The 14,607-nt window shown below is 43.3% G+C and overlaps 1 protein-coding gene across 6 annotated transcripts in view; it reads left to right on the top strand.

Moving 5' to 3' along the window:
- DMAP1 (DNA methyltransferase 1 associated protein 1) overlaps positions 1-14,607 on the top strand; it is a 40,523-nt gene that overhangs the window by 8,353 nt on the left and 17,563 nt on the right. For all 6 annotated transcript variants that reach the window (XM_074906332.1, XM_074906333.1, XM_074906334.1 and 3 more), the window contains exons 5-8: positions 351-509; positions 1,667-1,834; positions 2,803-2,988; positions 5,868-5,939. In XM_074906332.1, the coding sequence (XP_074762433.1) occupies positions 351-509; positions 1,667-1,834; positions 2,803-2,988; positions 5,868-5,939 (585 nt within the window). The remainder of the gene's footprint in view (positions 1-350; positions 510-1,666; positions 1,835-2,802; positions 2,989-5,867; positions 5,940-14,607) is intronic.

The following is a 14,607-nucleotide window of genomic DNA, read 5'->3' as shown; positions in this document are numbered from 1 at the left end:
GAATGCAAGGAGGCTGGCTGAACCTTGCTTTCACTGTCATGCTAGCCTGATAATTTTGAAACCTATTGTCAGGATGCAGGTTGCTGACCTCTGCCTGTCAGCCACCTGAAATAGGTTTCAGCCTTGTAGTTTCTGGTAGGCTCCCCAGAACGTCATGTTTATGGTTCTGAGATCAAGTCCTCTGCCTGCTCATCATGTTTCCTACCAGGATCCATTGCTCAGGGTCCTGGCAGCCCCCTCCTGTCTGTGTGCTTCTCTTGTTCTTGGCTCAAGTACCTCGACCCTTACCAACTGTCAGTGAGAAGGCTGGTGCTGCAAGAGAGCTACCATGTTTTCTCTTCTCTGCACAGACAGTGCAGGTACCTGTCTACTCGGAGCAGGAGTACCAGATGTATCTCCATGATGATGCGTGGACCAAAGCTGAGACAGACCACCTCTTTGACCTGGCTCGGCGTTTTGATCTGCGCTTTGTGGTGATTCATGACCGCTATGATCACCAGCAGTTCAAGGTGAGTCCCGGGGGCCAAGGTGCTGCTAGCAACCTGCTGCTATGGCACGTGCAGGCCTTGCTGCACTGCAAAGACCAAATTACCCTTTGTATCAACTTAATTAGGGGAAAATAATGAATTATTGGCATCAAGGAATATTGAATTTCCAGCACAGGGCATTGCTGCTTGCTTTGTTTGTAATTAAATCCACAGTGACTTGTGCTTATTCCCTGTTGTGTCTTATTAGAAAGTCAGAAGGTTTTCCCCTGCCAGGAGAACAACTCATTGTTCCTTGAAGATAAGGCAGCTGGGGAGTTTTAGCTGGGCAGGATAGGTGTCCTGGATTCCAGTCTAGGTCCTGGGAGAAGGATATGTTAATGGTGCCTGGGGATTGTGATTTTTCCCTGGTGGTGCCCCCGACTTGTGGTCTGACCTGGTGCATGTTTCTGTCATCTGCTGGGAAGCAGGGACCATCAGTGGTCTGAATATGCAACTCCGGTGTCATGATTGTAAATATCCTTTAGCTGCTGGTTCCATGCCTCATTGTGATGCGGGGAAATGATGTGATTCCTACAGAACAGCTCCAAATGCTGGAGCTTTTTGTGGCCCTCTGAAATGCTTGTGTGAAGAGCCTGTAGCAAAGTAAAATAACAAGAGTCTGCCCAGCTGGGCAATCCAAACACCTTTGGTGCTGGGAGCAAGGCAACACAACTCAGACTCCATGTAACAGTGGACAATGAATTGTTGTAGCCGATACCTTCTTGGTTAGGGATCAAATGTCCATTGTCTGGAGCAGCTCAGAGGAGGCCTCCTGTGCGTTTGTCACAGTTCTGTGTTTGCAGATTTTCTCCTCTTGAGACAACTGTGCTTGCATCCTTTTATCTAGGAATGCTTCACTGCTGTATTGTCTCTAACCCTCAGCTGTATTGTTGGACCCTCTGGTGGGTGTTTTTAAAGCAGTAGCTGTGAACCTGTGAGAGTTAATTCACGCAGTTCACTGAAAAACTCCCCCTTGCCCGTGGTTCCACCAGAGCTGGTAAGGCTCCCTGCTGATCTTCCTCCCAGGCACTGTCTTGTGCTCTATCTGACATCCTTCAGCCCATGGTCCTTAGCTGGCTACTGCACAAAGTTTTGCTTAGTTCTTCCATAATGTTGTCCTTTTGTGGTGTCTTTCACAGAAAAGATCAGTGGAGGACCTAAAGGAACGATATTATCACATCTGTGCCAAGTTGGCTAATATTCGTGCAGCGCCGGGCACAGACTTGAAAATCCCAGTCTTCGATGCTGGCCATGAGAGGCGAAGGAAGGAACAACTGGAAAGACTGTATAATAGGACACCAGAGCAGGTAACTCGGGGAAGAGAGCATCACTGCTGCAAAAGATTTATGATAAGTGGAATCAGTAGGTGGATGAAATAGGCCGGAGGGTGGGAAAGGGAAAGAAAGACTGGACAAGAAAAGAGCAAAGTGCTGCTTTTGTTTTTGAGTTCATGTCATTTTAAGGGATACAAAAGGACAATAACTGAGAACGCTGACCACACAGAAGAGAGGGCTAGGTGACCAGAGTTACGGTCTTTGATAACTGCCAACACTTTCTCTGTGACCTTAGTGTACTAGTCCTCTGAAGAGAAACAAATTCTCAGATCAATGTCCTTATGAGTCTCTGAGTCCCATGGGGAGAGAATTATTTCCTTGAGAGTAAAAATCTTGGCAGAAAACAACAAAGACTGTAAATCTGAATTTCTAGTTCTCCTCTTTGTTGAAGCTGTGTAACAGTCCCAGGGTTTAGAGGTTAAGGAACTGTGTGTTCCCCAAAGGCTGGGGGAGAGCATCCTTTTCTGTTGGTAGTTCCCTCTAACGACAAGTTCCTATGTGTAACAACTCTGCTTGTCCCTCCCACAGTGACGGGTGTGCTGATACTAGGCATAGCTGCTCTAGGGTCTGTATGTCTGGGGAGGGGATCCGGCTTTTCATAACGCTGCATTTGCAACTACAGTATATTTGGGCTTTTTTACTCTTCCGTCTGTGCTCTTGGTCTCTGTCTGGAGGTGGGATTAGTAATTTATGGACGTTGCTGAAGCGTGCATCATGGATGTTGTGATACAGTACCTGCCAGTCTGTAGACTGGCATTGCCATGGATGCAGAGCTCTGGCTGTGGAACCTAATGTGCTCTGTAAATCCAAGATATTGGGCAGGGGAGCTTTCAAGTCCTCCCCGGGCTGGCTCAGAGCAGAGTTGTTATCGGTAGATGGCCCCCTTGCCCTGTTGGGCCTCCTCTGCTGCTCTGATTGCCTTTACATGCTCTGGTCTGCAGGTGGCAGAAGAAGAATACCTGATCCAGGAGCTCCGCAAAATTGAAACCAGGAAGAAAGAGAGAGAAAAGAGAACCCAAGACCTACAGAAGCTCATCACAGCTGCTGACACCACCACTGAGCAGAGACGTGCTGAGCGCAAGGCTCCCAAGAAGAAACTGCCACAGAAGAAAGAGACAGAGAAGCCTGTAAACATTTTTTTTATTTTTAAAATTTTTTTCCTTTCCCCTGCTTATGCTCTGGCTGGGTAATGTTTCCTTTAGCAATCCTGCAGGGATCAGGCCCTCAGCTCTTCTAGGGGGAGTAGCTGCTGGCTGCCTCCTAGCAGATGCTTTTTCAGTTATGTCTTTTGGAAGGCGGATTGGTCTAAGGCAGCCATTGTCTAGTATTTTAGTGTGCTCTCTGTCTCTCTCCCATTTGAAAAATGCTGATTTAAGTCTTTTTCCCTTTCCCTCCCTGAGAAATGGGATGAAATTATGCCAGCCACTTGTGCCTCATGGCAGGGAAAAGCATCTGTTTTCTCCCAGGTGTATTCTGGTACTGCTGTGCAGGGTTGTCCCACAAACCTGTTGTCTTTCACCTGCCTTCTTTTTCTAGTCCAGGTTTCCCTTTTCTTCCCCAGTCCTGGCTCTCAGCAGTGTCTTCCCCAAGCTCAGTACATGCCCCTCTCCTGATCCTCAGCTGTGATCTGAGCAGTGCTGCTGGGGGACTCTGTATTCTGGGAGCTATTGCTGCTTATTTCTCCCTGAGCCGATCTAAAGTTTAAGGAGCCTAGAACACAGGTTTCAATTTACATCTGATGTTACCTCAATTTCCCCTTCTGGAAAGAGGACAGTGTGGACCTAACTAAATTCAGCACCTTCACTAGGAAAGGGCTGTTACAAAATCTCAGATGTTTCCTGGGATTTCCTGTCGCTCTGGCTTGTGAACAGAAAGCACTTCTGTCATTGTCTTCCAAAAGGGTCTGTGCAGGGAGAGGAGAGAAGCAGTGAATGCTAGACAGTTATTGCTTGATGAAGTGTGCCTAATGGTCACGACTTCCCTAAAACGTTATTTTGATTCCCCCCCACCCCCCCTCCCACCCCCCAATGTAATTAATATATCATCACTGGGCACCTTGCGCATTGAATTCACTTGAGGGTTGATCTGGTAAAACTCAACCGTGGCTGGCATATCTCCCCCTAAAGAAAGCAGCTTGTCAGTGGTGGTAATGAAAAAGGGTGATGATGGAGAATGGGGCTGGAAAGATGCTGAGAATGCCAAGGTGAGGGAGTCCAGCCCTAAATATTGCCTGTTGGCTGGTGCCTGCTTGCAGGCATTTACTGGATAGGCACGCCAGGGTGGGCAGAGAAGCAGTTTCTGTTGTTGCACTAGCATCATTTCAACCATGACAGAGTCCATTAGGAGTCAATTACCAACTATAGCCGGGAAATGTTAAGAAAAAAATTGCATTTTAACTAAGAATTTGAATCGGGAGCTGCATCAGCATCATTTCAACAAAGGAAAATCATTTACCAAAGAGTCAATTGAGGTTGAAGCGTTTACAGCATGTACAGGCACACAAGGCAAAAGAACCCATTTAATTGCTTATGCTCTGAGTGCAGTCAGAGTTGTCTCGGCTAAGCCAACAATGCTGATTTACCCTTGCTGCTTGTGTCGGGGTGTTCAGCAAGAGTCTGGGGGGCAAAGTTCGGGGAGTCTGAAAGCCAGTCTTCATCCAAAGGAAGCAGAGAGGATTGGATTTTGATTGCAGCTGCCTTTGTCTCTAATAATCCAAGCAGGGAGGCTACATCGTACCAAAGATCAAAGTGATCCCTACAAGTTCATAAGCCCTATTGGTAGTTAGAGAATACTTTTTCCACCGCAGTCATGTTTAGAAATCTTTCCAGGGGTCTCTTTTTATTGGACTGACCACAGATAACTGAAAAAAATCTAAATGCCTGACCACACAGAGCAGTTTGCAAGGTGCTCCCTCAAGACCAAGACATAGGGATAGCTGATGGAGATGTGAGAGTCATTGGTAGGGAACTTGAGGAATTGAGTCACTGTCCTTCAGCATCTCTTATGATCTTGGGGCAGCCCTGGTTGTCTCAGCCCTGACTGGAGCAAACAAAGAGCAAGCTGCAGAGCCTCTGCAGAGGAATGTGGGAGCAGCAAGGCAAACTCTGCCTCCAAAGAAATCGGGAGATTTGAGGTGACTCTTCCTTTTGGAAAAGTGCAATTGAGCATGCATTTTCAGAGATTGTGACTATTCTTAGATTGCATCAGGAGTATTGCTGACCTGTTGAGGGGACCCCACACCATTCAGTGCACAGGGCCCTGCAGGTAGTCTGGTTTAATCTTTAAAAAGTTTTCTCACTTTGTGCTTTTCTCAGTAGTGCAGATTTTTAAGAGATTGCATTATTTTGTTTTCCATTTTGTTAAATGCAGCTAAATGCTCCACTGTCTAGAAGCAGTAACATTAGAAGTTTGCTGCCTTGTATTGCTATGCTTAAAAATGTGAAGTGGGGAAGAAAGGGAACTGTCTAACGAGTGGACAAATGGCAAAATGTGTACGAACAGCAGGCCTCCCTGGAGGGGTGCAGTCCTTACATCCTCATTAGTGGGTTCATGTCTGTACAGATCAGAGGTTTCTCAGCTCATTCCTTAGAGGACTTGCAGTCAAAAGCCAAGATTTAGGGAAGTCCTGGGCTGTTTTGATCAGTGAAATGGGCCCAAGTTAGATAAGGATGATATTGTGCAAATATGCATATATTAGTATAAGGAGTCCCATTTGGGGTTATGCTTGTGTGGATGGGTGTAAGGCTCTGTGTAAAGTAGTGCCTTTAAACCAACCAACCAAAAATGTTTGAGCTCTTTAAAGATACCTTGGAGTATTTTTCTCAGTGAATTGCTTGGGATTTTCCCACTGAATCCTGTTGCTTGGGATTTTCCTCTTGCCTCAGCTTTGACATGTGGCCGTGGCAGGTGGTTCTCTGTCATAGGAAACAGTGTTTCCCCTTCAGATAGTCTCTATATGAAATCTTGTGTTTCCTCCATCAACACATCCTGTTTCGATCTCTTTCAGGCTGTTCCTGAGACTGCTGGCATCAAGTTTCCTGACTTCAAATCTGCAGGTGTCACGCTGCGAAGCCAGAGGGTAGGCTGTTGTCCTGGTCCCTTGGGCCCTCTGTTAATGTCTTTCAGTCTGCCTGTCTGTCTCCTCATCTGTTCTCCTTTTATAGCTAAAGAAAGTCAAGTTCTTGCCTCTAAAATAAGCAAGGAATTTCATAAATGTGGAGACTCAGAAACCTGGAATGCTGGCTCTGTGGAAGCCAGCTCATTGCCTTGCATGGGCACCTGAACTTGCTGGTGTTTGTTACTGGTGTGCCTGCTTTGCTGTTAGATGCATGTGACAGACCCAGACAGTGCCGTCTAGTCCAAACAGAGCTTGCAGCCAAGCATAATAGGCCTCATATAGCATGTGTGTTCATAGGTGAGAGGTGCTTTTAAGAGCTGGATAGTCAGGTTGTGTCTTGAAAAAAAGAGACACACATAAATGCATACCATTTCTACCCTTCCTGTTTCATTATCTTCAGAAAATATTTTTGGGAAGAGCATCTTTGTTCATTCTGTTGCACAGATATCCCCGAGAAAATAACTTTCTTGCTGTTTTACCAGCAAGACTTGACGCCTGTCTCTTAGGGGGACAGGTTTTGGGTTACTGAGTAAGTTAAACCTGCCTGGCTGATTGAATGTTTTTAGATGAGTTTTGATAGCAAAATCTAGTTTGCCCAGTACAAGTGCTTTTTTAATTTCTTAGCCAAATAAAATAATCCTTAGCTGCTTTATTGTAGCAAAGGTGGAGAAGTAGATTCCTTGCCCGGCACCCTCACTTGGCATAGTAATTTTCTAGGTTACTTTTAAAGACTGTTTTATGGGATGTTCTTTTGATGTCAGAATAGTTTCAGATCTTGCTGGGAACACCCTGGGGCTGTTAATAGAAATGTGTTTGGGCTCATCTGCTTTGATGTATGGGGGTGTGTGCGCATTAGAGATGATATGCTGCAGTAAGGTCACTGCTGGGGGATCCCTTTACTGTGCAGGTGCCACCATCTGCAGGCTACCTGTTTGAGTGAGGGGCTTGAGGAAGTCACAGGCAAGTGACAGGCAAGACTGCAGTGCATGTGTTGAGATTTATGGAGATGTGGCAGATGTGTTCTCCGCCACTAAGATAAATAGAGTAATTTATGGAGATTGATTTGGATTTTGAAAACTAATAAGTGATGGTTGATTTTTTTTTTTTTTTCTATTTTTTTACCCCCTCTGGAAGTGAAGCTGAGCAGTAACTTATCAGTGATGGAACCATCTGGCAAAGCCAGCAGCCTTTTTGTGTGCCAATTCAAATCCCAGCCTTTGTGAAAATGGGTGCTACATGCTTCTCCCTGTTCTCTTTAATGCTCACAAAGTGCAGTGAAAAGCTGTGGCATGGCAGTCTGATTCAGCAACTTTCAGCCTGCAGTATCCAAGCTCCTGGGATGACCTAGACCAGCTTTCTATGCTCTGCTTGAAATTTTTAAGGAGATAAATGCTATTATTAGAAATACTAGTGGTGTGCGAATTGAAAAAGATTGCAAATCACTGATCTAGGTGAAAAAACAACACTTTGTCGCTGGGAAATGTGAAACCTGTCTCCAACCATGCAAAATGAATTCATTTGTGGCTTTTAGTCAGTCACCTGGTTTCCTTATTCAAGTCTTCCCTGTTTTTAAAACAGGAGCTAATAGACTCACTTGCTTCACATATGGGTGATGGGGAGAATTAATTACATGAAGTCAGTACAGGCCTTTTGAACTGGTAAGAGATGCTGAAGTGCTAAGTGGTAGAGAGTTGACAGTCCATGCTAATCCGAACTATTTTACTTGTGGGATTTATGTGGCAAACCCTCTACACACCAGTGGTGTGGAATTGATAAGGGTGGGAGCCATCTAGGACTCAGTGAGGAATTGGGATGCTGTACTGGAAACTCATGCTCTGACAACATCCAGCGTAAAATGTTTTGCCCTGAGTACATTGGAAAATGATTTCTAAAGGCTTTTGACATCCTGCAGTAAATTCTTTTGCCTGAGGACCTAAAGGGTTCCTCACCTAAAGGCTTCTATTGTCCTCCTTTATTTTGTACTTTGCTACCATGCTTTACGCCTTCATAGTTAGGCGAAGCTGAATTTTGCACTGAGATCAGGGACTCAACCTCTGTCACATGTGAAAAATGTACCATATCATCCCCAGGATAATAGCACTTACTCTTTGATTAGAGATATTCTTTTTTTTTTCTCCCCTGAGGATTTACAATTAGTCTGAAAACTTGAGTTAAAATTAATTTATAGAAATAAGTCCTTGAAGAAAAAGTTAGCAATCTGTATTCAACTTAATTTGTTCCCAGTAGTTTTTATGGCAATAGGCCTGGCGTTTCAAGTTCCCCCTGTTGTTAAAGCTTACAAAATCTTATGCACAGGCTGAATTTGAAGACTTTTTTTCCCCCCTAGGATTAATGGTCACTTATGACCATTATTCTTCATAACCGAAAGTTTCTCCTTCAGCAGACGCTGAAGAGTAATCTTCTTCAGTGAGTTTGACAAGCTGCCTTCTCTCACAATGGCTTTCAGTCTCCCATTGTTCTCCATGGGACTGTGGCCACAGGCAAAGAAGGCCACAGCCCCCGTGCCCTTGCTCTGCGTGGGATTTCCCCTCTGCCTCCTGACAGCACAGACTGCAAGTTTCTTTAAGGCAGTAGGAAGCTAGGCATTATGAAAAGCTTCGCCTTAATTCAAGGCAGTGTATTGCCTTGGTGCCACTGAGAACAGGAGGCAGTAGCAGATGTTTTGGAAGGGGGTAAGCCTTTCATGAGTTTCTTGAAAGAGAATTTTAGACCTTTGCCTTTGCTGTTAGTGAAACAGTCTTATGAAAATAACACCAGAAATGTATTATTAATCCTAAGTGTTACTTCTGGAAAACTTCCTGTTATACCAGGTCTGCTCAGCTGGGAGGGCAGACAGACAAAGAGCCAGAGGAGATGAGAGATGAGTAGGGAATTTGTACAGGGAAAGGACAGGAAGAGACTAAAGGGAAAGCAGGGAGCTATGAGGAAGGAAAGCTTTGCTGAGGATCTGCCTGAAGGAGAGGAAAATGGGAGCTGTTGAACTTGAATCTTTTCCAGAGCCCAGACAAACCAGCAATAACCAAATGTTTGTCATCTAAGCATCATGTTGCTTCTGTAGGGCAGAGCTGAGTTTTTTTTGAATTCATTGCAGTGTTTCTGTACCATGTCGTGTTCCGCTTTCTTTTAAGTTTAACCTTTTTCTTTGACTTCATTGTGTTCAGAGCACTTGACTTTGGCATACTTAACATTTCTTCAGTGTGTTTTAAGTTGCTCATCTTCTCTCTCAGCATTATCTGCAAATTTTAAGTTATGATTTTGTTAATGCTGTTGAATTGTTGCAGCAGTGCTTTTAAGAAGGAAGGTTATGGATGGAAAAGGGTGGATGTTTGTCCCCACTCCTGCATGTTGAGGTAGAAGTCTGTGTCCTTGCTCTGTTGTTGTGGGTTTGGAAACAAAGGAACTGGAAGAGAATTGATTAAGTGATGTCTCATCTGGAAACAAAACAAAACTCTGGGATGAAAAGGAATTTGTAGAGACCTCAGTCTGCAGAAATGACTGAGGGATGCTCCAGCTTAGTCGTTCAAAGCTGACCACCTCCCCTCAGAAAAGGCTTCCAGCCAGCAGCCTGACTCCATCTGCTAGCAGGGATCTTGTAGACAATTTGCCAGTCAGACCAATTAAAAAAGTAGAGGAAGGAAAATTACAAGTTCAGCTTTAGTACCCATTGATTCAAATATTCACAGTCACCAGCTTTTAAATATTTACTAGCCTGCTGAGCATTTTTTTAGCACTGATTAATGAGTAAGAATTTACTGTCGTTGTGGGGTGAATGCATGTGTGTGAGTTCTCTTCCATTTTTTTTTTTTTCTTGGAGCTTACTACAGCTTCAAGGTGAATGATATTTCTCAAGGAAGATGGGTTTGTATGTGTGTGTTTAGACATGTTTATTCTCCATATTTGATCTGACCCACAATTAAATGGCCAAGCACGCTGCCTGTTTACTCTGCATCGGGGGCTGTTGGCTCTGTTCCTTCCCTGTCATTAATGCAAACCCAGACCTCATTGGCCGTGAACATGTGAAACATCTGTCTGTCCTCCTGTAATCAATACTGTCCCTTCAGAGGTTCAGTGTTTGAAGCAGTTCCATAAAATATCAGTTATTTTTATTTGGATTTGATAAATTTAATTACTTGGAGCAATTAATAATTTATTTGTTTTGTATTGATTGTACTCCAAGGCATCCTGGCATCAATCTGATGGAGATCAGCACACCCTTATTAGGTAGGAAACTTTATGATTCCAGATCTGAACATCCCGTGGATTAGTTAGCTGAGATGTGCTTGTTGCTTCTGCTAGCAATTTTTCATTAGCAAAGTTATATGTTTTGCACTCTACAAGAGAGTGGATGAGAGTAATTTCTATGGGGAGCCTGGGAGAGGTGTGGAAGGAAAGTAGTAGTCTCATTTCTGTGAATAAAAGTTATGAACAAATGATGCAGGCTGGATCGAATTAATGTTGTGGCATTGCCATCTATTTGTTGTATTACATGCCCTTTAATTAGGGCCAAGAGAGTGCTGGTGCATTTCCTAATCAAACTCCTGCCTGTAGAGAATGAAATAAGATGAAAATATTGGAGTGTTTATTTTTAAAGAGAACAGCAAAGGGTACAGAATCTTGAATGAACTAGAGAAGGTGAATCCAACACTTCTCTTCCTCAGTTCTCATTCTTAGCTAAACTGAAAGGCAGTTATTGTTAAATTGCTGAAAGAAAATGCACCCATCACCTTTTTTGTGGAGCTCTTTGGTGTGGGAGAGCATCTGGACCAAAGCCTTAGTAGGCTCTGCAGTATAAAGAGGGCAGTCTGGGTACAGCAATGGGGTCTTTCAGAATAAGTTGCAGTTCTGGAAAGGACACTGTGTTGCTGCTTCTGTTGAATTGTCAGGTACCAAACAGTGTCTTTGCAGTACAAGGCCTTGGCGACCTTTGTCTGCCAGTCCTGGACCAAGTTGAGAAGTTTATACTACCTTTGTGTGCCCATAGGGACACAGTCTTAGGTGTCATTCATCAGGCAATCTGATTGTATGTAACTTGTGCAGAACACCATATATATTACTTTTCTTTTTCATTAGCATAACCAATATAACAATTGGACTGTAATTAGTCACTGTGGTTTTTTTTGTATTTGTGTAAGTGTAGTTTCAGTTAAATTATTTAAGAGAAAGGCAACATCAATTCAAGACTAGATGCATGTTTTGCTACAGTTTCTTGGATTTGTGTCTGAGCTAGAGTTTTATGTAATGTTCTTGTACTATGTGAAACTATCCTTGGAGTTCCCCCTCCTGTGGCCTATCTTAGGGCCTTTCCTGTGATCATAGCACACTTTTATATGCTCTTAATTTGTCTGTCAGATGCAGCTCAGAAGCTGCAGCCGTTTCCATTTCTTGCAGCCACCTCTACAGGTCTCATCTTGATTTCCGCATCTGTAGTGAGAGGCAAAGTTAGAACTATATGGGAATCTTCAGATCTCCTAAAGGAGAATACTATATTGTCATACTGGTAACGTGCTTTTAACATAAAGCACCGTCCACTAAAAATGGCCTGTTCAGTTTGTTCTTCTGCACCATGTATTTTACTGTTTTTTCCCTCCACAAACACTTCCTATAGTCCTTTTGCATTTGTTTTACAGGCTTGCACTTTGCTTAAAGCAAACTGTATTTAAGGGCAAGGAAATCTCAGGATTGGTAAGTGGGAGATAATACTTTGCTTGCCAGAAGATGACCATCTTCTAGATGACAGGCAGTCCTGGCAAGGTGTGAATTCTTGTCTTCTCAGGTGTCTTGTTTCTTGTCACAACCTGCATGTCAAACTGGGAGAAAGCTGACTCTTTCTAGGTTATCAGGCATCATTTGTGTGGATTCCAAGTCATTCTTGTTTTTAGGCCACTTGTACTGGGTCAAAGCAATCTGTAACCCCTTCCTAGGGTGGAAAGGGTGGGAGAGTATAAAAATCTTAAAGACCTTGTTACCTGCACCGGTGAAAACCTATCAGGCTAAGACATTGATGCTCCAGGACCTTTGGTTTCTTTAGCAAGTATCTCTTAACTTTACCCTTTGAATCAGTGCTATAGATGCATAACGAGGCATTAATGTTTATAGGATCAGTGAGCTGCTACTTTACCATATGCCTGTGTTGTGCTCCTTCATGATCTCTTGGCCTCCCTTATCCTTGACAAAGCTTTTACTAGGTGTATTCCTCTAACAAGTAAAACAGGTTTAATTTACTAGGGCGATTCAAGTGCAGAATTTATATTATTTATTACTTTGGTAATTTGTGGGGTATGTCTAACTTCAGTCCAAAAACCCCTGAAATAACCGTTTACATAAGTTAATATAGAAATATTTTCTTAAAAGTTTGGTTTATTTGGCATTAAGCCTCATTGTTGGAGCAAGTTGATGGTCATGTGCCATCCCTGAGTGACTGCTGTGTGTTTAATGTGTTACATAGCATAGTAGAGATGGCATAGTGGTGTGACTCTATTTTTATCTGTCCTAAATCTTACTGACTGATCAACAGGCACTGATGTAAAACATGGACTTCATGGCTGTAAGCTGGGGCAGGGGGGAAGCATGTACGTTCACTGAAGCAGAGAATAACTCTGCAGTTTCAAACTTTTCTAACTTTTGCATATATCCACTGCAATTGCCCATCTGCCTTCCATTGTAGCACTTCAGTTCTGAGCAGTTAAGCACTTCAGATTTTCAGAAATGTGCACGTTCGCATCTGAAATTGAATTTCTCTGTTGGGGATTTTTAAATTCCAGAGCTCTAAGGCTAAAGTACTTAATATGGTTCTTTCCTTCCTTGCGTCTTAAAACTGTGCAGGAGTGGAGGCTCTCTGCTCCTGCAGAGTGGAGCCACGCAGCCAGGGAAAGGTTGACCTTCTTTCCCCATCTTAAGCCAGAAAATGCAAAAACATTATTCATCTGAAACTTTAGCACTCCTTCCCGGAAATCCACTAAGCAATTCAGTGCTCTAAAGATATCCATGAAGAAAGTGCCTAATGAGAAAGTTTTTGTGCTGCTAAAATCCATGCAGAAGGTGGTTTTCAATGTCAGTGGGCTATAATAATGCTGAGCAACAATAGTGGTGCATAAAACCACAGTTTATAGCTGTACAGACACAGGTTGGATGTGTTGAGTTTTTAGGATTAATGGTTTAGGACAGTCATATTGTTTAGGATTAGAACCCTAGGGAAGGTTGGGTTTAAGGAAAAGGTTGTCTCAAAATGGAATTAAAATGAAGTGCAGCATCAGAGAGGGTACATGTGAAATATTCAAATAACCTCTGATTAATTTTAAGAACATTGTATTTTGGCAGTAGACCAAACGAAAGGTTTTAGTACAAAAGTGGGATTTTTTCCTGGAAGTTGTGAGCATCAGAAATAAAGTGTTTATGAAGAAAGTGATAAATTGAGAGCAGGACATTTAAGATGACCATGGAGATATAATCACATGTGGGACCTAGCTGAATCTGTCTTTAGATCCTGCAGACCTCTTCTGTTCCTAGTGCAGATACCCATGACAGTCTCTACCTGCCAGGTGGTGATGCTGTAAGACATAACAGGGGACTGTGTTACAAGCTCTGCTGTTACTTAGACTTCATTACTCCTCCAAAATATACTCAAAATACATTTATAGCTATGCTTAAAAGTATTAGCATAAATCATGAAAACTGAATGGCACACAAAAATAAATGAACCAGTTCTGTTTGGGGAGGCTGTATCTTCAGTTATTTCTTATCGTGTTTGTTCATTTAATGAATTTTCCCAATTAGCAATTAATTTGCAGTATGTCTCCTAGTCATTAGAGTGAATTAGCAAGGTTTTGTTGGCGGAATGGCTCGAACATTAAATAAAAATCCTGTATCATCCAAAACCTCAAGGGTACTCTGTGGTGAGACCCTCTATGGAAATCAAACTGCGTGGGGCCAGCCCCCCAGTCTCTCAAACCTTGCTGTGAAAGTGAAGTGGATGTTCATCTGTTTAAGCTGCATGGCCCAATTCCTGAGCGATGCCCTCGTCCCTCAGGGTAGAGGAGGCTGGGTCGGTACTGGCGTACTCAGTGCCTCTCTGGCCAAGTGTGTGCCAGCAGAGGCTGTGCATCCCAGGATCAGGCAAGGCTCCTCTCTGCAGAGGTAGGCTTTGGTACTGTGGCTTCATGGTGTTGATTCACACAATTTTCTGCAGCTCCTTATTTATTTTTCTCTTGGTACACGCAGTTCATGTGTTTAATGCGGGTTGTTTATAGCAAGGACAAAGGATTACAGTCCTTAAATCAAAAGCGACGTTGGTGTAATTATAAGCGCAGACTGGTGTTGCAAAGAGGGCTGTAGGGAGAGCCTGTCAAAGGAGAAGAGCATCCAAAATATAGTAACCTCAAAAATCCTGGCTAATCAGTTTTCTGACGGGAGCAATCTGTTTCCCAGGTATTATTATTATATGGGGACTTTAAAGATAATAAATAACAATAATAGTCTAGTATAAGGAAGGAAAGAAAAGGGCAAATGCCATTCACCTCGGAAGCTGTGGTTGCTCACTGGAGTTCTCCGAGGAACATAATTTTCCTCAGCCCCTGTGGAGGACTCGATCCATGACAACACCAAGAACATC

Source organism: Athene noctua, chromosome 5 (genome assembly GCF_965140245.1).
Source record: "Athene noctua chromosome 5, bAthNoc1.hap1.1, whole genome shotgun sequence".
NCBI classification, from domain to species: Eukaryota; Metazoa; Chordata; class Aves; order Strigiformes; family Strigidae; genus Athene; species Athene noctua.
The sequence above is the reverse complement of the archived record's forward strand: the minus strand, read 5'-3'. Positions and strand labels throughout refer to the sequence as shown.